This window comes from Gigantopelta aegis, chromosome 4, assembly GCF_016097555.1.
Source record: "Gigantopelta aegis isolate Gae_Host chromosome 4, Gae_host_genome, whole genome shotgun sequence".
Taxonomy (NCBI): Eukaryota; Metazoa; Mollusca; class Gastropoda; order Neomphalida; family Peltospiridae; genus Gigantopelta; species Gigantopelta aegis.
Genome location: NC_054702.1, coordinates 86,923,300 through 86,947,606, shown reverse-complemented (window position 1 = coordinate 86,947,606; position 24,307 = coordinate 86,923,300). Strand labels below are relative to the sequence as shown.

Here is a 24,307-nt window from a genome sequence, read left to right as displayed (position 1 = left end):
CATGAATGGGATAATGGTATGTGCTATCCTGTCTGTGGGATGGTGGATATAAAAGATCCCTTGCTACAAATGGAATAAATGCAGCAGGTTTCCTCTCTAAAGACTAATGTTAGAATTGTCAAATGTTTGACATTCAATACCCAATGATTAATAAATGTGCTCTAGTGGTGTCATAAAACAAAACATTTCCATTTATTTAAGTATACCACTAGTTCGTTCAGGTTCGGGTAAGTTTTTAACGTGCATATATGCCACTAGAGCTTCACGCACGCCTATCACGGGCTTAATCTCCGACTTTCGCCAGTGACTAAGTCCGGGACAGGGGTTGGGGGGGGGGGGGGGGGGGGGGGGAGAGAGTAAGTTTGAAGTGGGCGGAATTTGGAATAAAAAAATTAGTAATAGGTCAAAAAAGCCCAAGTCCTACGGAGAATAACCTGCATCCTAACCATGTCCGGACTAAGAAATTAAAACCAAAAGTATTTTTGAGTGCTCGGTCTAAAAGGTTTTACGGTGATTTGAGCAATTGAACGGGCATCAAAGTAAAGTGCGTTGGACTATTTATAAAAAAAACATAAGAATTTTGAGCCGCGGCCAAAAAGTTTAAAATCCAACTAAGCCCAAAAAAGGAGGTCACCTGTCCTAGGTACGGTTGACTACGTCGGCGAAACTGGAGACTCCCGGAGGTTCAGCAGTAGATGTTGGCACTGTCGTTAAACATTAATTAATTTTGCACGTTTAAAAATAAAAAGTAATTTTTAATAGAGACTTTAAAATGTTCTGGTGTAAACAAATATATATTTTTTTAAATCACAAAAGCGATCAACTTTTTCATGCAGTATACAGTGCGGTGGGGGGAAATCTGTCCTTTGTCGCCAGAGTTAATTACCTTTGGCGACAAAAATATAGATGGCGTTGTGCGACAGTCACTGGTTACTTGGAAACTGTCAACAACAATGGGGACGGGAAGTGTAGAAACAGTGACCGATGCTTTTGTTTTTATTAATAATAATATTGGTTGATACACGTTACATTCATAAACCAGTTTTATAGTCTGCTACAGTTTCTGTGCAATGATTACTTGATTGTCAATGACGGGTTTTGTTGACAAAGCTAATGAAACTACACAATTCATTGAGTAGCAAAACAGACGGGGAAGAAGAAGAAAAAAGAAGAGGTATAAAAATAAAAAAATAAAAATGCCTGTCGCTCAGTCCAGATTGGAAATATTGCAAGTGTGCAAGCTTATGCAATGTGTCCGAGAGAAGGACCAACAACAGATTCAGAAGATGATCGCTAATGGCATCCCTCACTTGATCAACTACAACGACCAGAACGATGGCACGACGGCGCTGAGCGTTGCCGCCTGCATCAACGACGACGAAATGATCGAGTTTCTTCTCGACATGGGGGCTCACCCAGATGTGATGGATTTCAAGGGAAGGACAGCTGCCATGAGGGCCGCGGAATATGGTCATGTGCACTGTTTAGAAAAATTAACAAAAGCTGGAGCCAATATGAAGCTTTTTGACTTGGAAGGCAAAGGTAAAGAGTAACCCAAGTACTCAGTCATTCGATAGATGGACATTTGGACGGTTATAATTGCTCTCTCAGTCAAAGAACACTAATGAAAATTTAGAATTTTGGCCAACCACCGGGTAGGTGGAGATGCCCGGTTTGACGATAAATACCTCAACATCATTTTCCAGTAATATACACACTACAGGAAGAAACCTGTCAGCACCTATGTATTTAACCAAAAAAATGTCGAATGGGGATGCCGGCATATTTCTTCCTGTAGTGTGTGTATTAGTGGTTAATATGTGAAATATTTGTTATTGGCGAACTCGACTATTATAAATGTAATCATATTTAGTGTTGTACATCAGAATTATTGCTATTTTAGAGCAGAAAACTGGCTACTGATCAAACCTACTCTGTGGTATGCAAATATTCCATGTTTTCGTTATAGACTTACCTCTGACTGAGAGAGCAATTATAACCATCCACATGTCTCAGCTCTCGAATGGCATAGTACTCAGAAAAAGGGCTGTTTACGATTATCAACATTTTTATCAGTGTACAAATCATATGTTGGTGAGGTATGTGTGTTTTTAATGTGAGTGTACGCTTTTAAAACGAACCAAAATGTGAATAAAAATATTTCTTACAAATTATAATTTTTGATACATTTGTATGTCAGGGCTGCACAGATTACAGCAAGAACGATTATATTTTGCTCATCATGGTAATAAAAAAAGATGTATGAAAACAAATCAATTATTAATTATTTTATGCATTATTATTTTTTATTATTCATAATAATTTTATTTTAAAATATGAAATTTTACATTAATATATTAAGTAGTGTTTTATATTATTTTTAAAATGGGTTATACAGAAGAAAGTATTACAGAAAAATAGTTTGCATAACACATTAATGGGTTACACAAACTTCCAAGGCATAAAAAAAAAACAGTTTCCAAGAATCTGACCTAACCTAGAAAAACAAGCCAACCATAATTCTGTTTTTTTAATTCTTTTTTTCTGATTTTGTAAAAATTAATATATAGGTGAAAAGAATATGAATGTATATGTATTTGAAAAAAAAGCACCAAAAAAAAGCTGACCAACCATATATCTTTTTCTTCAGCATGTTCCCAGAAACACCATTTTTTAAAATCCCAATTTGAGTATTTTTATCATTATTTGTTTTTATATGTATGTTGTTATTATCTGTACGAAATTGCTGTAGCAAGATGATTTGAATTTTGAGGGTTGCATTGGAGACCAGGCTACCAATTATTTTAACCCCTGCTCCAGGCAGGAAATAACCACAGTCCACAGAGGGTAATCAGTGTTATAACCCATCACTCCTCAGGGTACTGATAAATATGTTAAAAATTAAATATCCTAATTCAGTTACTAAATAAATGTAAGACGTATGTGATTTCTTGCTTTAGGCTGTATTGATCTTGGTGCCATTGACCGAGTCTTTGTGGCAATAATTGCTGATGTTTAGATTCCTGACATTCTTTGGCATTGATTTCTCATCAGTGTGGTCCTTATGGGAGCTCATGTTTTATTCATCAAGCAACAACATCTTTGATTTCCACACACCTGATGTTTCCTGGGAGAGCCATTTCATTAATGATCACTGTGTGAAGAAACAAAATGTGTGCATGTACTGCGGTGTGATATATATAAATAATGCATTACTGATTATGTAGTAATTCATTATTAGTGACTAATCTTCCCTCTCAGTAGGTATGGGATGTAACTGATTGGGAGGGCAATTTCTAGTGTGTTGGTAGGATTTAGTGGTGAGGTGTTGGCTACTCATATTTGCTTTTAATAAAAGTTTGTGGATGATGAATATTTTAAAAGATACCCCACCCACCCTGTGATTAGTTTTGAAACAGTCATATTGGTGTAAAGGATTAGGATCAATCCCAATATGTTGACCCATATATTTTTTTTTTATTGCATTCTAACCAATGCACTTTACTGCTGTTAAATAACAAAAAAAACCCGATAAGTACTGTCCTGATTTTGAATATCAAATACCTTTCTAAGAGGCCATTCATCAATACTGTAATACTCTAGAAGAAGGGGCTATTACAAAATGTAATAGGGGAGGGAGGAGGTGTTTATCAAAAGTTACGTAACACAGGGCCACTCGCCAAAATCACCAAATGTGAATTTCAGGAACAATTGGCAAATTTTATTTCGATTTGGTGAAAATATTTAGTGTAATAATATATATATATATATATATATATATATATATATATATATATTTGTTGAAAAATAACAGTAGATTTTGCATATTTAAATATATTTAGCAAATTGTTTTGCTTACCCCGAGCTAGCCCTGTAACATTTTCAAATTAGTTGTCTCATTTGTATCTACAAAGTAAAATTCAGCCAGTTATTGCTATTTTATTTCATTAACAGGTAATTGTTTTAAACTTGTATCTATTGTCAAGCCATGGGCAGGATTTAGCTCAGTCGGTTGAATGTGTGCCTGAGGTGCTTGCATCGCAGGATCGAATTGATCAGCTCAGTGGATTCATTCAACTGATTGTGTTTTTTCTTGTTCCATCCATTGCACCACAACTGGTCAAAGGCCATAGTATTTGCTTTTCTGTTTGTGGGAAAGTGCATATAAAACATCCCTTACTGCTAATGGAAAAATGTAGCTGTTTTCCTCTGATGACTATGAGTCAGAATTACCAAATGTAATAGCCGATAATCAATTAATCAATGTGCTCTACTGGTGTTGTTAAACAAAACAAATTTCAAACAAACTTTATTGCCATGGCAAACAAACAGAAATAGAAACAGAAAATATTATGACAGAGTAAAGTGTGGGAGGTGTGTGTTTTCAAACATACATAATTTTAGAGAGGGAATGGTCTTAGAGTAACAAAATGTCACAGGGAAGAGGGGTTATACAAACTGCAAAATTTTGTGTTACATAACTGTTGAATGGCTCGTCAAGAGTAACCTACAATAGTTGATTTTTCACATCCATTAACCAGTTTAGCAAAAAGGTATTTAATTTTGCAGGTATAATCTTCTACTGTATAACACCCACCCAGCGCCATGCCAGGTGTCTGGAGATGGCAGTGAACAATGGAGCGGAAGTGAACAATGTCTCCAAAGATGGGTGGCCGGTGTTTCTCATCGCCTGTGAAAGTGCTGTGGAGAACAAGAGCATGTGTCTCCTGCTGCTGGAGAAAGGAGCCGACCCCAATTTAAAACATGAAGTGAGACCATATTGCAGGGCTGAAATCAGCACGTCATACAAACTCTTCATTTTATTTCAACTTATTTTCCTGGTTATATCCAATTATGGTTCAAGCATGCTGTCCTGGACACACACCTCAGCTATCTGAGCCGTCTGTCCAGGCAGAGAGTTAGTTCTTAATTGTTAGTGGTTAAGAAAGAGAAGAGGGTATAGTGGTCTTACACCTACCCACTGAGTCGTTAAAACTTGCTCTGGTTGGAAACTGGTACTGGGTTGAGAACCCAGTACCTACCAGCCTTATGTGTGATGACTTAACCATGACACCACCAAGGCTGGTACAAACTCTTCTACTAGCAGGTGCCAATCCAGGGTGAGGCACCAAGGGGAGTATCCCCTTTTTTTTTGTCAAAGCACCTGTTGCCATGTCCAATCTCCCTCCCCTTTCATAAACCCCTGGATCCACACCTGACTAGTATTTATATTTTGTTTGAAATGTAAATGTCAATTGTTGAAAATAATATGTGCACACACATGTATACATGTATAACTTCATGTCGAAAACCTCTCAAAACCAGACCCTCTGTAAAGCAGAATTCCTGCAAAATTGTATGCTTTTCGTTGTCCCTTTTCTAAATACTAGTATACAGTGAGACCTCGATAATCCGGACGGTAAGGTGTCCGGTTTACCAAATTTCCGTTTTATTGAATCATATCCACAGACTTATTTCCCTTGAATGGCAAAAACAATAAAAGAAATAAAAGAAATAAGCAACAAATACAGATTTGTATTAAAAAAATAATAAAAAAATAAAAAAATATATTTATATTCCAAAAGCATTGAACAGACCTATAGGTGAAAAATAATTCTACCTGTATATTTTATTATTAAGAAAACAATTCAATTTTAAAATTCATTTCTTAACTGGATTTTGAATTTTAAAATTTATTTGTACCAACATTTTTCTTTCACTTCTTGAGATTAGTATAAAAATAATATAGTCACCTTTTACCAGTGACAATTGCTCTTAATTTTATTAATTACATTTTGTAAAAGGCAGTGAACATGTTAATAAAACAGTTTACTGGATCAGTGAAATATCAACCTCGTCAAGTTAATCGGTATTTGTCGAGGCAGAGCCTCGACAAATACCGATTAACATAGACTCAGTTGATATTTTCCATATTAAAAAATACTCGTGACAAATCCTCTATATATGTCACAGGTTTAATTTTTGATATCAGTGAGACTTGCATTATTTCTGGTTTAAATTTTGTTTTGCTGTATTTAGAAAACATCACGTACTTCTTTAATGGCTGCTGCTGAGAGTGGTGGTGTGGATGTTGCCAAGGCGATCCTTGAGGCTGGGGCTAACGTCAATGCTCTGGATTCACGGAAAAACCATGCAGCACACTATGCAGCAAAGGGAGGTCACTTTGAGGTACTTGTCATGATGGCAGGATATGGAGCAGACTTTAACCAGACCAACGCAGAGGGAAACACCCCCATTCATTTGGCAGCCATGAATGGAAGTGGACCTTGCTGCAAATATCTTTCACAAAGAGGTATGTTTAATTATCCCATAACCTACCCATAATATTGATGTCATAGTTCCTACTTGATATTTTGATTGATATTAACCTGCATCTATATTTTCCAAGCTATTTTAGCGCTATGAAATCGTAAAACCATTGTAGACTATGGCATCACTACAGCACATGCCACAGTGATGTCATAGCTTATGATGATTTTACAATTTTGTAGCACTAAGATACCTGGGCCCAGGTTAACATAATATTTTGCTGTCAATGGGTCATTTGTTTACAAGCCAACAAGACCTGTACACCTTTGATAAGATTTGGTTAAAGTATGTAATTTCAACCACATTTGTACCAATCATGATGACATATTACCAACAGAGGCGACTTTAGAACTTTGATTAACTAAATATTTAATTAAAATGTTATTGTAGAAGTGTTATAGATCAATAGAATTCACTACTCACATTTTTTAAAGTAAAATATCAAACTCGTCTAGATAATCAGTATTTGTCTTGCAATATCTTCAACAAATACTGATTAACAGAGACTTGGTTGATATTTTTCATAATATTTTAAAAACACTTGTGACAAACACTCCATATATACATGTATATGATACTTTGTTATGTTGTTTCACTGAATATTGTATGGTAAGAGAATGTACTAGGATACAGTGCACTGGCATAGGAAGTGGAGGGGGTGGGGGCAAGGGGGCCCCCCACTTTTTAGATATTTTGCTTTATATTTGCTATATAATAGTGTAAAAGTGTGTAAATATAAAAGTGTGACCCCCGACCCCCCCCCCCCCCCCCTTTTTTGGCACCTTCCTACGCCATTGCAGTGGATCACTTTTTTAAATATTCAAAACATAGACATCTACAGTTTTAAATTTAGATTTCACAGAGTTGATGTTCTTGGACAAGTTACTGGGGATTGTCTATTTTTAAAATATTAGTCTTCCTCAAAATTTAAAATATCTTTCTCATTGGCCTGTATGATTCAAACTAGTAAAACAAATTTCCTTTTTTAATTTGCTTTTGATTATTAGAACACTCAGAATAAGCTGTCATCTTGGCAGTAAAAACTTTTAAAAATTGTTTTATTTCTTATTATGATATTAAAAAGAATTTTTAAAAAGTTACCAAAAAAGAAGTTTTGTTTTGTTTATCCACTCCTCTAAAACACATTGATTTGTTAATCATCAGCTATTGGATGTCAAACTTTTGTTAATTTTGACATATAGTCTTAGAGAGGAAACATGCTGCATTTTTCCACGAGGGATCTTTTATATACACCATCCCACAGACAGGATAGCACATGCGATGGCCTTTGATGTACCAGTTGTGATGCACTGGCTGGAATGAAAAATAGCCTAATGGACCCACAAGAAAGAAAAGCATGGCTGAAAGGTTGACTTTGTTGAGTTAGAGCACTGACCTGATGAAGAATCCATTGGGTTATTTCCAGTTAAAACTGGTATTTCTAGACTATGTTGTCTTGTCTTTTTGAAGTCTCACTCTCTCATTAAACAATATGCTAAGTACAAATGTATAATATAATGTCTATTTTGTCATTTTGTAGGTTGCAATCCAAAACCTAAGAATAATGACGGAAATCCAGCCAAAAATATAGCAAAAGATGCTGGCAACAAAGAAGCTGCTAAAGAGTGTAGAAAAGCTGAGAAATCATTTGCTAAAGTTTTAAAAAACGGTGAACCTTGGGTCATACACCTGTATGACTGGTCATGGGCACGCAAGAACAAATTACTGGAATTGTTTAAGAAATATGACCCTGATGAAACTGGAACTATTCCCAAGGATGACTTCCTGGAAACCATGATGGACATGAAGGCTCCTGCAGACCAGGGAGATCTGGCCAAAGTCATCGTTCTCTACGACAAAAACAAAGAAGGCAAGATAGATTACAATGACTATTTCAATGGAAAGAAATATGTGAACAAAAATTTTCTTTTAAGTGCATTTGAAGGGAAAAAGAAGAAGAAGAAAGGTGGCAAAAAGGGCAAAAAGAAGGGCAAGTTCAAGCTGGTGATGCCGATATGTATACAAGACGAAGGTCCTCGGACCTATGGAGGTGGTCCTCCTGCCATGTACATTCCTCAGAATATCCACTTCACAGACACGCGGCGGTTTGACCGAGACGCTCCGCCGAAACATCCTCTCCAGGACGACTCAGCCTGGTATTTACAGCAGCCAGACAAGACGTATGTGAACATCAACGAGGCGGCTAAGATGGGAGATTTCGACTCCCTGAAGAGCGCATTTTCTAAAGGTGTGTGTGTGGACACGCGAGATAAGTTCTACAAAACTCCACTGATGGTGGCCTGTGCTACTGGGCATATCAACATGGCAAAATTCCTGGTAGATAATGGGTTAGTTTTGCAAAACTTCTTGTTTTTTCATACTATACAGTGGATTCCACTTAATTGCATATTGATATTAGAATAAATCAGTTATTTGCATATTATATTGCTGCATAGAACCATTTAGCCTTAAAACAGTACAAATTTTATCATATAATTACATATAAATTATTTGTATGCGAAATCCAAAAAAATAACAATTATTTACCAAAAATGGGATTTGGAATATTCTTCTCACAGGATGTGTTTACATTTGTTGATGGGGTGGAGTATTATGGTCTACTTATCAGACTTTGAAGTTTCTTGCCGCTAACAGCTAATACGTGAGAAATTAGCCACCATTGTGCTAGCTCAACTTGTGTCCTCAGCTTCTTTGTTTAACTGATATAATACTCATATCTAAAATGTGTGTGTATGAATATGTCTATATTGTATGTACGGTATGTCAGATTTGTCTAGTAGTAGGACATGCAAATAATAATGCACCGACACAGGGGATAAAAATCCTTTTTGGCTTCATAAATTGTGTCTCATGCCATTGCTGGGACTCGAACCTATGGCACCAATTGGCCCACAGTTCCCACACCACTACAACAACCATTTGGTCACCAAAACATTCTTAAAAAGAATGCTTAGTTGACCAACAATATACATGACAATATACAAACCGTATGGGCCAGTATTAAATTTTTTCTGCTAACGCAACTTGGTGAAAGTTTCAACCAAAAACCTATGATATGTTCAAATTATCTACAATAGCAGATTATCACAGCGCAGTAACATAAATAAAAAGCATTGCAAAACAAATATTATTATTGTATGTAGATGTAGGCTTTTTTTAATTGCCGAGATAGTATCTTTTAGCTGAAGCGAACTACTATACACATACAAACCAGATACCCATTAAATCAAGTAAAACGTCTGGTGTTACGGGGTATCCAGTTTAGAGAGGTCATGTTCTCTACTGATATTTTAAAATGGATCCTTGAAAACATTCAGTTTTGAGGTAATTCCAGTCAACAGAGGTTCCAGTTTTAAGGGTTTCACTGTATGTATGTATATATATATATATACAGTAAAGTACTCTTATAAGGAACCGGAAGGGACCATGATAATTAGTTTGTTATGTCAGTAGTTTGTTGTACACATTTACATATGTTAGTTATTAATGTATAGGGAGATACAACATGACTTTACGATCAGTTCGTTCTATGCAATAGTTCTTTGTAAGCATGTTCGTTGTAAGTGTACATACATACATACACACAGTGGACTCTCTCTGAACCGGATTCACTTGGAACCGATGAAATATGCCAGTTTAGACAGAGTTCGTCCAGAGTTACAGTTCTTGTGATATATTGATAAGAAAAATACCAATGTAAATAAAACGTCATATTAACCAAATGTTTGGACTATGTGTAAAAGCAAAGCTAAGTAGTGCTTGTTTTAGTGATTGGTATAAACCTGAAAGATACTTGCGTTTTTAAGAAATAAATCAAGCTAATTACTACATAAACCGTTCGTTTTGTTCTTGAATTTGCATCCGAAGTCCAGAATAGACAGCATCCAGTGTAGACAGAGTTTATTCTGGACGGGACTTTAAAACTGTGCCGGTTTATACAGAATGACGGTTTAGGCAGAGTCCACTGTATATGTGTGTGTGTGTGTGTGTGTGTGTGTGTGTGTGTGTGTGCGCGCGCACGCACACACACACACACACACACATATATATATATTTATCCTACAACTTACCCATAATATCTATGTCATAAACTCATTTGATATTTACCATTATTAACTCAGTTAATAATGTATGTAAAATATCAACCTCGTCTAGTTAGAGTAGAGCCTCGATAAATACTGATTAACATAGACTCAGGTGATATTTTCCATGTTAAAAAACATTTGTGACGAATCCCCTCTCTCTCTCTCTCTCTCTCTCTCTCTCTCTCTCTCTCTCTCTCTCTCTCTCTCTCTCTCTATATATATATATATATATATATATATATATATATATATATATATATATAATCCAAAGCACACAGTCGAGTCAGGCTTAGGTCACATCACAAGTAATAGCCTCATAGTATTTTAATTTCTTGTTTTGCAGAGCTCAGATAAATGCACGAGACAACTTCAAGTGGACACCTCTGCACCATGCCTGTCATGCAGGAATGCTTGATATTGTGGAAATGCTTCTCAACTTTGGTGCCGAGATTGATTCCTCGGCACTGGGAGGTGGAACCCCTCTGAACCGAGCCATTGAGAGTTCACGCGAGTCTGTCGTACAGTACCTCATTAACAGGGGAGCAAGACTACAAACTGAAAACAAGAAAGGTACTTAATTTGTTTGGGGTTTTGGGGGGTTTTTTTTTCATCTTAACATGGACCCTGTTCCATGAAGCAATCTTAGTGCTATGATAATCTTAAGTGCATACGGTAATTATGCACTTAACAGGGGTACAGAAATGGAACATATTTCACTAGCCCGCTGGACCAGAACTAACTAAAATTTACTAGCCTGCAATAATTTCTACTAGTCTGCCAGTCTTTAGAACAATATATTATTAACAATATTATAATATACAGTGTCTTCACTTTAAATGATATATATGAATATACTGACAAAACATTATTAAGAACACCTGGCAAGTGATCAATATCATGTGACAAACAAAATGAAAAAGTCAGATCGCCCGTCGGACTGGTACTTGCATTTTTAAACTTGTCCATCAGAATTTTGACTCGCATTAAATTTTGGCGAGCGGGAGGGTACTTTCTGCACCCCTGACTTAAGGTGATGGTAGTGCTATGATTGCATCGTGGAACAGAGTCCTGAACAGGAAGAGGGTGACTCATTGGAAGATTTTAGTCATTTCACTGGCTGTTGGGATGTTCACACCAGTCTACTTAAATGGGGGATATGCCATTGGTTTTCTACAATTGTAATATTTGAATGTATTTTCCCACATTATCTTCAATTTCATCTTTTCATGTTGAAGACAATAAAGGCATTTGGGGTTTATTAATTTAATATTTGAATGTATGGTTCCCTTGTGGTTGACCTTTTCATGTTGAAAGCTAATATCCTGTTTCATGTTGTAACTTGTATTGAAAGCACTTTGACATGTTATAGAGATAATAACAAGTTAATGACAGAGATTATCAACTTTATCCTGTGAATCGGAAACTCTGAGCAGAATTCCCCAATCTTTCTAAACAGGATAAAAGAGATAACCTACATTATTAACCTATTATTGGTGTTATCCTGAAATCCATAAGGAACACAATGAAGAAATAATTTTTACTCAAGATATCAGTTAATTAATATTGAAAGATTCTTTGTTGGGGTTTTTTGATTAAAACTTTTGCTCCACAGTATTAAAGGCTGTGTCTATAGCCACAGCATGTGTCTTTTTTTTCATAGAAAAAATACTGGATACCCAGGAATATTTTAGTTCTTCGTTTTAAAAGGAGCACTGGTTATAAAAACAAATGTCTAAAGGATCACTCCTCCCCCTTTCCATCATCAGTCATCGGGTAAATGTATATATTAATGTATATAAAATCTGAGACTAATAATAGAAGGTAGGTGATGGTGTGGTAAAATATTTGAAACCAGTTCCTATGCAATAAGTCCATTGAGAAATGTAGTTTTCAAATGTTATCCATTCTTATTTGTCAGGACAAAATCCTATGGACCTCGCACAAGCTTGGGCTGACCCCCGGTGCATGGAAGTCGTGCAGAAGAAGTGGGACACCCTGCCTCCTCCCGGTGACAAGAAGGGAAAGAAAGGAGGAAAGAAAAGTGCAAGGAAGAAGTCATCAAGACCCGTATCAGCCCCAGGGGTCACTGATATAGCTGCTGCCCAGGTGGGTGAAGCCTATCTGAAAACCTCCATGTCTGTGTCAGATATACAGTGATAGAAATAAGCAAAACTGTTCACTAGTCCACCGGACAAGTACATCTAGAAATCTACTTATCCGCCAATATTTTCAAAGTGCAAGAACAATGTTTTTCACTGCTCAAATTGAAACTGCATTGAAAATTTTTACTTATCCATAGGCGGTAAAATATGTTTATCCAAGCACATTTTCACTTGTCAGGACAAACGGACAAGTGCTTATTTCGAACACTGATATATTGTAATGCATGTCATCTGGAAGAAATTTATATATTTCATGCTGAAGTGTTGTTAAATATTCATTCAATCATGCATGCATGACATCACTGTGACATCGGGGTGATAATATTAACTAGAGTGGCAGGAGATAGTTGTACCCCAGAAAAATAAGAAAAAGAGCTGAATTGGTTTAGATGTGCCCTGTTTGTTTAGTTGGAGAAGACCCTATATGACTGTGCTGAGCGATGACCCTGACGATAGTGTACTTACTTTTAAATATTACAGTAAATCATTCTGTACATTGCAGCCTAAATACTGGGAACGGATTATTTGTTCAGTCTGAAAATCAGAGTTATGGTTAGGTTTAGACATAGAATAAATATTTTTGCAGTATTTTATATCCTTGGATATGACATGCTGCAGACCATATAATATTTCCATAAAGACTCAATAGGTCTATACTCTTGACATATATAGAATTAAAATGCATGCAGTTGTATATGGAAGGAATATGTCTATACCCATTATATGTGTTTGATATACCAGGTCTATAAGACTTGAGGACTAAAATGTCATATTTTTTGGTCCTACTCTATATAAATAAAGATAAAAATGTGGCTTTTGCCCTTCCCCGACAAGAGACTGCCCCGTCCATTAGAGATTGTGCTCCCCCGCCTTTACTCCAGATATTGTTACTATAGGCCTGTATACAACAAGCCCTTAGAGCAGAGTTCACTATAATCCTAACTGATCATTTGCAGCATCAGGCTTTCTTAAGACCACTAGAGGACACGATACACCAGCGGAAGGGTTCCATCCTTCGAGCGGCGTCGGCTCTGGCTGGAGGTATAGACGAGAAGGAGGATATCACTTACACCCCGCTGAAGGCGTGGACAAAACAACCGACCACCGATGAGTTGATCCAAGAGAGACAAGTCAAGCGGGAACGCTTTGGCTGGGAGGTGGACTTTGACGATTTCGAAATGCCGTTTAAAAAGAATGTTACCAAAAAACTGGAAATGTTTAATGCTTTAGAAGAAGAATAATGGTAGTGTTACGATAACAGTTCTGTTGTGTAAAAAATATTATGAATACTAACCATGTTAATTAATGAAGGTTGCTTACTGATGAATATATTTTGATGAATATATATATATAAATAAATATATTTCTGGTATAGCGATTGTTAATTTTTGTTTTAACTTCATGGGGTTTTTTTCATGTTTTTTCTATGTTTAATAATTTTTGATATGCTGAATTTTGTCATCATGTTTATCATTACTTATTTCTTTGATGTTTTTGTTTTGCTATACATTTGTAATATTTATATCCTTTATATGTTATTTTGAAATATGTTAATACATGTATATTTTAATATTAAAGACAACCATCTCTTACAAGTTTTACATTGTTTGTAATTTCAAATTATTTTTATACATAAATACATGTTGACATATAAGATTTAAAAATTTAACCAGTAGTTTGATCTTTTATGATCACATACTACTACTTCTTAGATCATGTTTTAAAATATTTTATCACATACATGTATATTAAGTCTTGTGGAAGAATAGGAGCTATAAGTTTGTTTCCAACCTTCAGGTTCCTTAAGGCATTGGGATTGTGAATGTAAGGTGATATACTTATTAATATACAGTGAATCCCTTCTAAACCGGACATTTTAATTGGTCCCATGGATGTCCGGTTTCAGAGGTGTCCAGTTTTCAGGGGTCTGAATTTATGTAACTACCTTTTGTTTTCCATTTTCAAAACTTTTAATTATTTTAAGTTTATCATCAAGTGATAGTTCAACACGGCAACATTTAGCTGGACATTGCGTCATGTTGAAAAGCCATGCAAAGCCAACTTCACTTTTACTTACTCTTTATTTCGCTAAATAAATGTTTTAAATGAACAACAAATTTACACAATAGGAAGATATTAAATTCTGCGATCAATCAGGGACCAGACCTTACTTAGGGAGGGTGGGTGTTCATTGCTGCTAACGAAGTGTTACAATGACATGAAATAATAATAAAATAAGAACAATAACATCATTTTGATCTGAAGTTAGTAATATTTTTGAAAATTATTTATAATAACATTTAAATATAATGGAAGGCGCACAATTAATATACTAATGAAAACACCACACATAAGGCCAAGTGACCGCATATTGGACGAGTGTTTGGAATTTTGTCATCGTGATAGCGTACATCTATTGTCCGAGTTATCACGAAAATTAACCAATGGCTAAAAGGCTTATATGACAGTTGTATTAGAATGTTGTTTAGATCCCAGGTCAGTGAAACTTGATTTATAGTTGCAGCTATGGATGTTCATCATAGTGTACCGTAATTGTTTATGGTAGGCGAGATATTTAATTCCACAGAATTCTTGTTTGCACTAGGTATTATGGTTGTGCACTCACAGGACGACTTGATACTAATTATTCAAGTGCCTGCAGTTTTGCTATTTCATGTTCTATGATAACAAAACTTGTCAAACCTTTCAAGCTTTATTCTGTAGTGTTGTATTTTACTCAGTATATTTGTATGTATTCATTAAAATGGGGATGGCAGGGTTTCTAGATTATTGTAGCTCCACTCCCATGGCTAGTGATATTCAATGGTGGGCTAGTAAATAACTACTATTGCTATTCCCAATGGGTCAAATATTGCAGTTAAGTCTTATTTTGTAAATATGAATATCCTGCCCCCACACCAATCCCCCAATGTTAGTGGGTTATTTTTAGCTCTATCTTCCTCTTTAGATAACATATCTGATTATTACTATTATTTAGTAAAATTGTATTAACTTAAAGTCAATTTTTAATCTTGGCTAGTAAATTATTTTAATCACTGATCCCATGGCTAGTGGATTTTATAAAAATTCTAGAAGCCCTGGGATGGGCTGAACATTGTTATCTTCTGTGTTAATTTTCTTAATGCTACTTGAAACTTAGGCCTAGATCACATTAGACAGCGTGACTGGAGTGTCACATCATGAGCCACAACCCATTCACATACGACAGCCTTCATATGCGCCCGAACATGTTTGGTCGTGTCAAATGCCGTTGGGTCGACTAAACGTCGGTTGCAGGCAACTGGTTTTTCAATACGCACTACATGACATGACTTTACAGTTAAGTCAAAAAGTGTTCCATGGGGCTGTGGAGGTTTTAGATTGGATTTTCCTTTAAACTAGATTATATCCATCTTCCTGGACTTTTCTGCTGTTTTCTTCCTTAGTTTTTGCTAAAACTCACACCTGTCCACAAGTTAATGGTCACCATTGTTTTTTTGGTGTTATGTGTACTATCTGTGAGTGTCCGAGCATGTTTATACACTGATGGGTCATGAACACTGCACCTCTGTGCTTTAATGCATCACGTGGTGTCGGCATTATAGTTTTCAAACATTGTTTTTATTTCCCTGCATACAACCATGGGCGTACGACCCGGGGGGGCAGGGGGGGGGAATTTGCCCCACCCAAATTCGGGCAGTTTTTATCAGGTAAATCAAAAGAGCCCCCATACGCCCATGCATACAACCAACAAAAATTGGCCGTGTGTGTAAATAAAACCAGTTGTAAAACATTGTTGGTTTCACAGCCTAGTATTGGTTCCCACCTAAAGTGAGTTTTAATGGCTCTGTTGGGAGGTATAATACTGCTACACCAACTTTACTCTCACTTACCTCCCCTGGATGTATCCCCATCATTGGATGAATTGAGCTATTTCTTCTTCCAGTCAGTGCTCCACAACTGGTATAACAAAGGTTGTGGTATGTACCATCCTGTCTGTTGGATGTTGGATACAAAAGATCCTTTGCTGCTAATCAAAACGTAACCCATGGAGTGGCAACAGCCGGTTTCTCTCTCATCATCTATGTGATTATTAAGCATATGTCAATGCTATATAACTATATATAAAAATGTCTTGAGTGTGTCATTGAATAAAACAGTTCTTTCGTTTGTGGATAGAGCCAAGACAGCTGAAGTGTGGTCAGAACAGCATGCCTCTGTTTTTATTGGTTGTAAGCAAAAACCAAGTTTAAATGAAATGAAGTGAAGATGTGTTCAGATAGTAGTCAGAAATGTGCTTTACAATCATTTACCAATAATATGGAAAAAGAGCTTCTTAAAACTGGTTTGTTTATTGTAGGTCAGTTTGAGAGACTAATCACATTTCTCCAAACAATCGAGTGGACAGTTAATCAAGGTAGATACACAAAGGGTTGAGGTTTGCTGGGTTTTCAAGGAGATTCCAAGAAAATTGGAAATAGCTTTATGAACTTGCCAAACAATCATTAAATATCTGTTTTTAAGATACATGGAAATTAATATTGTATATATCATATCAATTCAAAATGTTATTTGTTATCTTTGTGTGAAGTATACATACTGATTCAGTATTTCAGTATTATTAAATATGTACAAAGTACTTGGTCTTTATTCTTTGTATACCCCTGCGTGTGCTGTAACCTCACCGTGGTGCAGGGGTGTAACATTCTCTTTGAGAATGGCCAATACAGCACAAAATTGAAGTTTTGAGTAATATTTAGTATCCGTAAAATTCTGTGATATTTGTGTTTTTGCACAGTTCTTTACACTGTTTTTGAATTTTTATATTGATGTTGATCATCACTTTATTTATTTGCATTACCATAGTTTGACACCCAATAGCCGATGTATTTTTCGTGCTGGGGTGTCGTTAAACATTCATTCATTCATTCATTATTCTTTGTATAATTATATTAATTTAAAAAATCTTATTTTGGTATGTTGCAGTGCCTTAAATCAACTTCCTCCATACATTTCCTACATCTCAGTTCTCTCTCTCTCTCTCTCTCTCTCTCTCTCTCTCTCTCTCTCTCTCTCTCTCTCTCTCTCTCTCTCTCTCTCTCTCTCCATCAAGGAAGGTCTTATCTAGAATGTGAGAGAGAAAAGCCTAAAAGCACCACACAAGCTACCGGTACTTCAACCAAATAGCCAGGATCATCTGTGTGCACATTCAATCCAGAAAAAGTAAGAGGGCCAGTTTAAATCTGTAGTAGAAGCTTACAGGGAACATGACTGACCAGGGGATCATGCAGTACCTCTAGCACTGTAAGGGACATGGACTGGAATTTGAAGTTGGACAGCAAATGAAGTGTAAAGATTGGTGCCATCAAGATTGCAAATAGAGGATGAATCTTGAGGAAAGAACCAAGTACTGATGAAATGATTAATTTTTCCATTGTATGCATACAAATAAACTTTATTTGAACCATCACACTCAAAACGTAATCCATCCAGTAGTGAGTACCATGATGTTTGACATACTATTGAAGGAAGGAAAGAAATGGTTTATTTAATGATGCACTCAACACATTTTATTTACAGTTATATGCTTTGGACATATGGCTAAGGACCACACAGATATTGAAGGAGGAAACCCGCTGTCGCCACTTCATGGGCTACTCTTTTCGATTAGCAGCAAGGGATCTTTTATATGCACCATCCCATAGACAGGATAGCACATACCATGGTGTTTGATGTACCAGTCATGGTGCACTGGCTGGAGCGAGAAATAGTCCAGTGGGCCCACTGACGGGGACATACTACTGAATGCAAATGAGGGAAATAAATACATGTATTTTGTACTCTACTTACTAAACCAGACCTTGGTTATACTTGTAATTGCTCTAGTTACTTAAAACATGAAAGAAACTTTATTTAATAACAGCTCAACACATTTAGAAACTGGCTGTTTTGTGTCTAATATGGTTATAATATTTCATCCAGAGAGGAAACCCATTGTATAGATATGGAATACTCCTATTAAAAAGCAACAAAAGTACTTATTTGTAAACAGGGCAGTGCATACCATGACATTTGATATACCAGTTATGGGGCACAAGTTGTTTTAGTGCAGAATGTGTTTAAAAGAATGAAAAATAACAATATATTTTAGAAAATTGTTTTATTTTTATCTGTACAATAAATATATATTTATATATCTACAATGAATTAGAGACTATATATATTGGACATATTAATATATGTAATATGTTGCTTCAATCATCAGTATGCCACTATGATGTAAAAATGCTAGCAGTATAATTATATATAACAATCTATAGAAGCATAAAAAGGAAAATAAAACATGATAGTCTTAAATACAGGATACATTCAATTTGCAAATTTGAGAATGGACAGAATTTTCAGTATTAGTTCAGAAAACCAAAATAATTCAGAGTTCATACTTCCTTAAGTTCATACTTCCTACAGTTTTGAATACAATATGTTTTTGTTTTTTTAATTATATGTTATGTTATTTTATATGGGTCAACCACATTGTCTATGGGGCATGTTATGTGGTAACAGAAAAAATATATTTAACGTGGGGGGGGGGGGGGGGGGGGAAGAGGTTATGGGTGTGTGTGTGTGTGTGTGCTTTTCTCCTATGTCCCCCTCTGGCTATGCCAGTGGGTAGAGTACATTTTTCTAATTGTAAACATATGCAAATAGTCTTATGAAAGGCAAATATTGCTGTGGTATAATAATTGCCATTGTTCATCAGTATAATACATGTTTATGTTATTGTTAACATCAAATATGATTTTGTTTCTGCCTTGGCACAAGACATATTCCATCAGTGCTTTGGAAATCATTATTAACAAATATTAAGCTGTACATTTACTCAATACTACTGTCCATACAAACAAATTAAGACTTAATATGCATTACCGGTACTAACAGTTGAATGTCTTATCTTTAAACAGACATGAAAACCAATAATAATAATAAAAAGGAAGATATGAGTCCTTAATATAGTTTCTTTTAATAGGTTTCACTAAACACTTCTATAAAAATTGAAACCAATTAATAATAGACTAGAAAACTAATAATAAACAACCCAGTGTTTAATATCTTGTTTAACCTACGGTACAATTAAAAAGCAGTGATACCAATTCACAAACCAAGTTCACTCTTGATTTGGACTTGATTTTGACTGTATACTTAATTTTAAATATTTCCTAAAACTGTATCATTATTGCAAATTGTTCTTGTAATCTATCTTTTTATTGTTTGCTCATTTCCTGTAAATAAAATTGTAGTGCCTCTGATATTGCAGGTAAATGACAATGATGAATAATAATACTGGTATTTAATCTACTGTAGTTTGATATTATAATAACAACTCTTAGTAATTTTAACTAGTCACAAATGAGATAATAATATAAATACCTGTATATTGTATTAACAGGGTTGTAAGCTGACATTCACAAAATCACAAAATTCCAATTAATGTTGAATTTGGTGAATATATTACCTACCGGTAACTAATTTTTAGAGCTTTTGAGACAAATGGAAAAAACTGATTTTTTTTTTTCAAAAAAAAATAAATTCTTTAAAAACTTATTTCTACAAGACCAAAAATTGATGTTTGTATAAAGATAAGTTTTTTCTCATTTTAAAAGCTCAAACAATTAGGCAATCATGCTAAAAGGCCAACTGTATTTCATTATTAAATCATCAAAAAGCCAATTTGAAAATTAAAACATACAATTTTAGAAAATCTTAATTGTGTTATATTTTGCTAGGCTAAGTGAATCTTGAATTTGGCTGCAGATTGTCTTAAACTCTGTACTATTAACCCTATTTCATTACATATTCTAACAAATCTGGTTTAGCACTTTGCTCAGAAGCTATGATAACCAATAGTATTTAAACAAAATGGATGATTTTTGTATTGTTTTTTCTTCATAATTTTTTAGGATGGTTATCATGTCATCATGGACATCATAGAAACAGGCATATGGAATACAACACAAATCTTGGTTGCGTTGTTGCATGAATAATCAGTGCTAAGGATAACAAATGACATAAATCTTTTGAATGGGCTCACGTTCAAGGCTTATATACTAATTAAAGTTAAGGAAAGCAAAACATTGAGTGTATAGCACTAGATAGTTCACAACAAACAAATGAATGTAATACAGTTTAGTAAAATAAGCCTATTAGGAACACCAAATAAATATGTTTTTATTTCTAAAATTACAGAGGTTTTATTAAAGTAAAAACCTTTCTAATTATATTGTCTTTTTCACAAACAAAAGTCAAAGTTGGGATATTTTAATTGGTGATCCAAATAGGTAATGTTTATGTATCACAAAAAATATCACAGATCAAAAGGAATGTACAACATAAAGTACTGAATCTCAGTACTTTAACAATACTGCAAGTTGTCATAATGTCTGGCACAACTCAAATACACTAATTATGAACTATGATTCGTTAGGTAATTTGTTTCTTTTACCACTGTCATTAATCATCAAGCATACAGTGTTCTGCAAAAACATCTTGTTGTGACTCTCTCAGGCCATGATAAAAAAATTCATCAATTATGATCTCCCCCATTGTTAGCATAAAGTCCCACCCCTAGGTTTTTTATTCATTAAAAAATATAGTTTGTTCTCCCAACACCATTTAAACAACCAAAAAAAATGATAAAACCCAGAGGTGAAAGTATGTTATGAAAAAACATCTGGATATTTTAATATTGGTGGCTGGGTTCCGAGAGTGGCTCTAGAGTTAAGGATGCACAATGGTTCAAGAATGGCAGTCCTCATTCAGAATGTATGCAAAGCAATATCATACATTTTGGACAGAGAATATAGGAAATGGTTGGACAGAGAACATAGGACATTTTGGACAACCAATTCAGAATGTATGCAAAGCAATATCATACATTTTGGACAGAGAACATAAAAAAATTTGGACAAACAATTCAGTATGTATATAAAGTAATATACATTTTGGTCTGAGAACGTAGGACATTTTAGAAATACCAATTCAGAATGTACGCAAAGCAATATCATACATTTTGGACAGAGAACATGGGAAATTTTCGACAACCCATTCAGAATGTATGCAAAGCAATATCATACATTTTGGACAGAGAATATAGGAAATGGTTGGAGAGAGAACATCGGACATTTGAACAACCAATTCAGAATGTAATATGTATGCAAAGCAATATCATACATTTTGGACAGAGAATATAGGAAATGGTTGGAGAGAGAACATCGGACATTTGAACAACCAATTCAGAATGTAATATGTATGCAAAGCAATATCATACATTTTGGACAGAGAATATAGGAAATGGTTGGAGAGAGAACATCGGACATTTTGGACAACCAATTCAGAATGTAATATGTATGCAAAGCAATATCATACAGTTTGGACAGAGAATATAGGAAATGGTTGGAGAGAGAACATCGGACATTTGAACAACCAATTCAGAATGTAATATGTATGCAAAGCAATATCATACATTTTGGAGAGAGAATATAGGAGATTGTTGGACAACCAACGATAAACCTGGAAACTCTTTACAGACTGTAACTTTAGACAATTATAACATGTGGACTTAGAAATTAGTAAAACCTTACTGCTTACTAAAGTCAATGTGTCACATATGTTTAACTATATAATTGGGTTCCACACAATTATTTATCAGTTTATAGAGTAACTCGGTCATCTGCAATGTGCCATATAGAATCAATTAACATTAAACCAAGCATGATTTTTAAAACTCTTTAATATAAAATCTAAAGACATTTTTAATAATAAAATAGCAGAATTTATTTTTCATTTATATTTAAATATGATAAAATATTTGTCAATAAAATGTACTCAGGATATATTTTATATTATAACAGTGAACCTTGGCACCATGCTTACACAATTTAAAGGTATAAACTTAGGCTTGAAATCGATGCAATACAAACTCTAATTTGTTTGAATTTAAATTCTTTCAAGTCCAGACTCTGAAGTTATATAATTATGGGCTCTTTTATAAACAAGGTATACTCCTATGTTGGTCACACATATATATGTCAGGTAAATTGAAATTTAGTTTCATTACACTATTTAGAAAGAACTGTATTGATCCAAAATATGGAAACAATTCATTATCTTACATTATAAATATTAAGGCCTGCCATACAAAAATATTAGATTATCTACTGGACAAATAACAATTGCAAACCTAACTGATTGTACAAATTATCTTTTCATTAATTAAAAAAAAATTTCAAGCTTCAATCTGAGACATGCAAAACTTTTCACTCAGCATTGATAAAACTCCGCTTGATGATGAAGTTATCTCCCTTGCATCACACCATGATAGCCAGCAGTCATGTGACCAGACAATGACAAAACAGCTTGTCACTGAGTGAAGGGACATAGCAGACAAAATGCAAGACAAGATGAGCACTTTTAGAAATAAACAAGTATAAGTTGGCACAATGGTAACAGTAACTTGCAAAATGGGTTAAAATCTCCTGTCTAGAGATGGGAGGGTATAAGTTCCATAAAAACTTTTGGTTGGTTTTGTCTGTGCCTGAAAAAAACAAACAAGGCATTTTAATGATTAAATGAATGTTTAATGACACTCCTGCATAAAAGTTTTAATTTTAAAAAACTATGTCACTGAATTTATATCAACAGTAGTAACTTGTGATAATTTGTTGAATACTTACAAAGTCTAAGTATAAAAAATATACTAGTGTGAATGCAAATGCAAAACTGGTTCATACTGACTTTCTGACTTAATAGAGCATCGATGCTTGGTCGGTCTGGGATCGATCGCCATCGGTGGACCCATTGGGCTATTTCTCGTTCCTGCCAGTGCACCACAACTGGCATATCAAAGGCTGTGGTATGTACTACCCTGTCTGTGGAATGGTGCATATAAAAGATCCTTTGCTGCTAATCGTAAAGAGTAGCCCATAAAGTGGCAACAGCAGGTTTCCTCTCTCAATATCTGTGTGGTCCTTAATCATATGTCTGACGCCATATAACCGTAAATAAAATGTGCTGAGTGCATCGTTAAATAAAAACATTTCCTTCCTTAATATAGTGGTGGGATGTAGCAATAAGCATCACTTGAGTGTATTCATGACAAAACTTTATTACAGCTTTCACATGTCCTTAAAACACCACAACATCAAAACCAGTTAACTTTTATGTTACCAAATGTTCTAAATTCTAAAACCTGACCCTCTAAACCCCAGATCATGTCTAAATGTGATAAGTATTAGGTTCCCAATGTGACCCAGTTTAGACAGGTTTCACTGTGCTTACCTTATGTGGCTTGAACGTGTTAACATTATTGATAGTTGGAAACATTGTGGTGTTGGTGGCGTTGAACTTGCCAATGTGACCCAGTTTAGACAGGTTTCACTGTGCTTAATTTATGTGGCTTGAACGTGTTAACATTATTGATAGTTGGAAACATTGTGGTGTTGGTGGCGTTGAACTTGCCAATGTGATCCAGTTTAGACAGGTTTCACTGTGCTTACCTTATGTGGCTTGAACGTGTTAACATTATTGATAGTTGGAAACATTGTGGAGTTGGTGGCGTTGAACTTGCCAATGTGATCCAGTTTAGACAGGTTTCACTGTGCTTACCTTATGTGGCTTGAACGTGTTAACATTATTGATAGTTGGAAACATTGT

The 24,307-nt window shown here is 35.0% G+C and overlaps 2 protein-coding genes across 3 annotated transcripts in view; one reads left to right on the top strand and one right to left on the bottom strand.

The window, feature by feature from the left end:
• The first annotated feature begins 961 nt into the window (after positions 1-961).
• Positions 962-17,237, top strand: LOC121371315 (ankyrin repeat and EF-hand domain-containing protein 1-like). The gene is made up of 7 exons (XM_041497117.1): positions 962-1,542; positions 4,570-4,769; positions 6,040-6,313; positions 7,871-8,678; positions 10,780-11,006; positions 12,355-12,542; positions 13,555-17,237. Exons 1-7 carry the CDS (start codon positions 1,197-1,199, stop codon positions 13,837-13,839), a joined length of 2,328 nt encoding a protein of 775 aa, XP_041353051.1. The 5' UTR covers positions 962-1,196; the 3' UTR covers positions 13,840-17,237.
• A 1,510-nt stretch (positions 17,238-18,747) lies between these two features.
• The window catches only part of LOC121371314 (MAPK/MAK/MRK overlapping kinase-like), a 67,630-nt gene continuing 62,070 nt past the window's right edge, over positions 18,748-24,307 (bottom strand). For both annotated transcript variants that reach the window (XM_041497115.1, XM_041497116.1), the window contains exon 13: positions 18,748-23,189. In XM_041497115.1, the coding sequence (XP_041353049.1) occupies positions 23,121-23,189 (69 nt within the window). In that variant the 3' untranslated portion in view covers positions 18,748-23,120. The remainder of the gene's footprint in view (positions 23,190-24,307) is intronic.

Bases quoted from the DNA above. Each gene is read 5' to 3' on its own strand.
- LOC121371315 (XM_041497117.1), top strand. From the start codon at position 1,197: ATGCCTGTCGCTCAGTCCAGATTGGAAATATTGCAAGTGTGCAAGCTT. The intron at 8,679-10,779 runs GTTAGTTTTGCA...CTTGTTTTGCAG, and splicing joins AAATTCCTGGTAGATAATGG to AGCTCAGATAAATGCACGAG. The intron at 11,007-12,354 runs GTACTTAATTTG...CTTATTTGTCAG, and splicing joins ACAAACTGAAAACAAGAAAG to GACAAAATCCTATGGACCTC.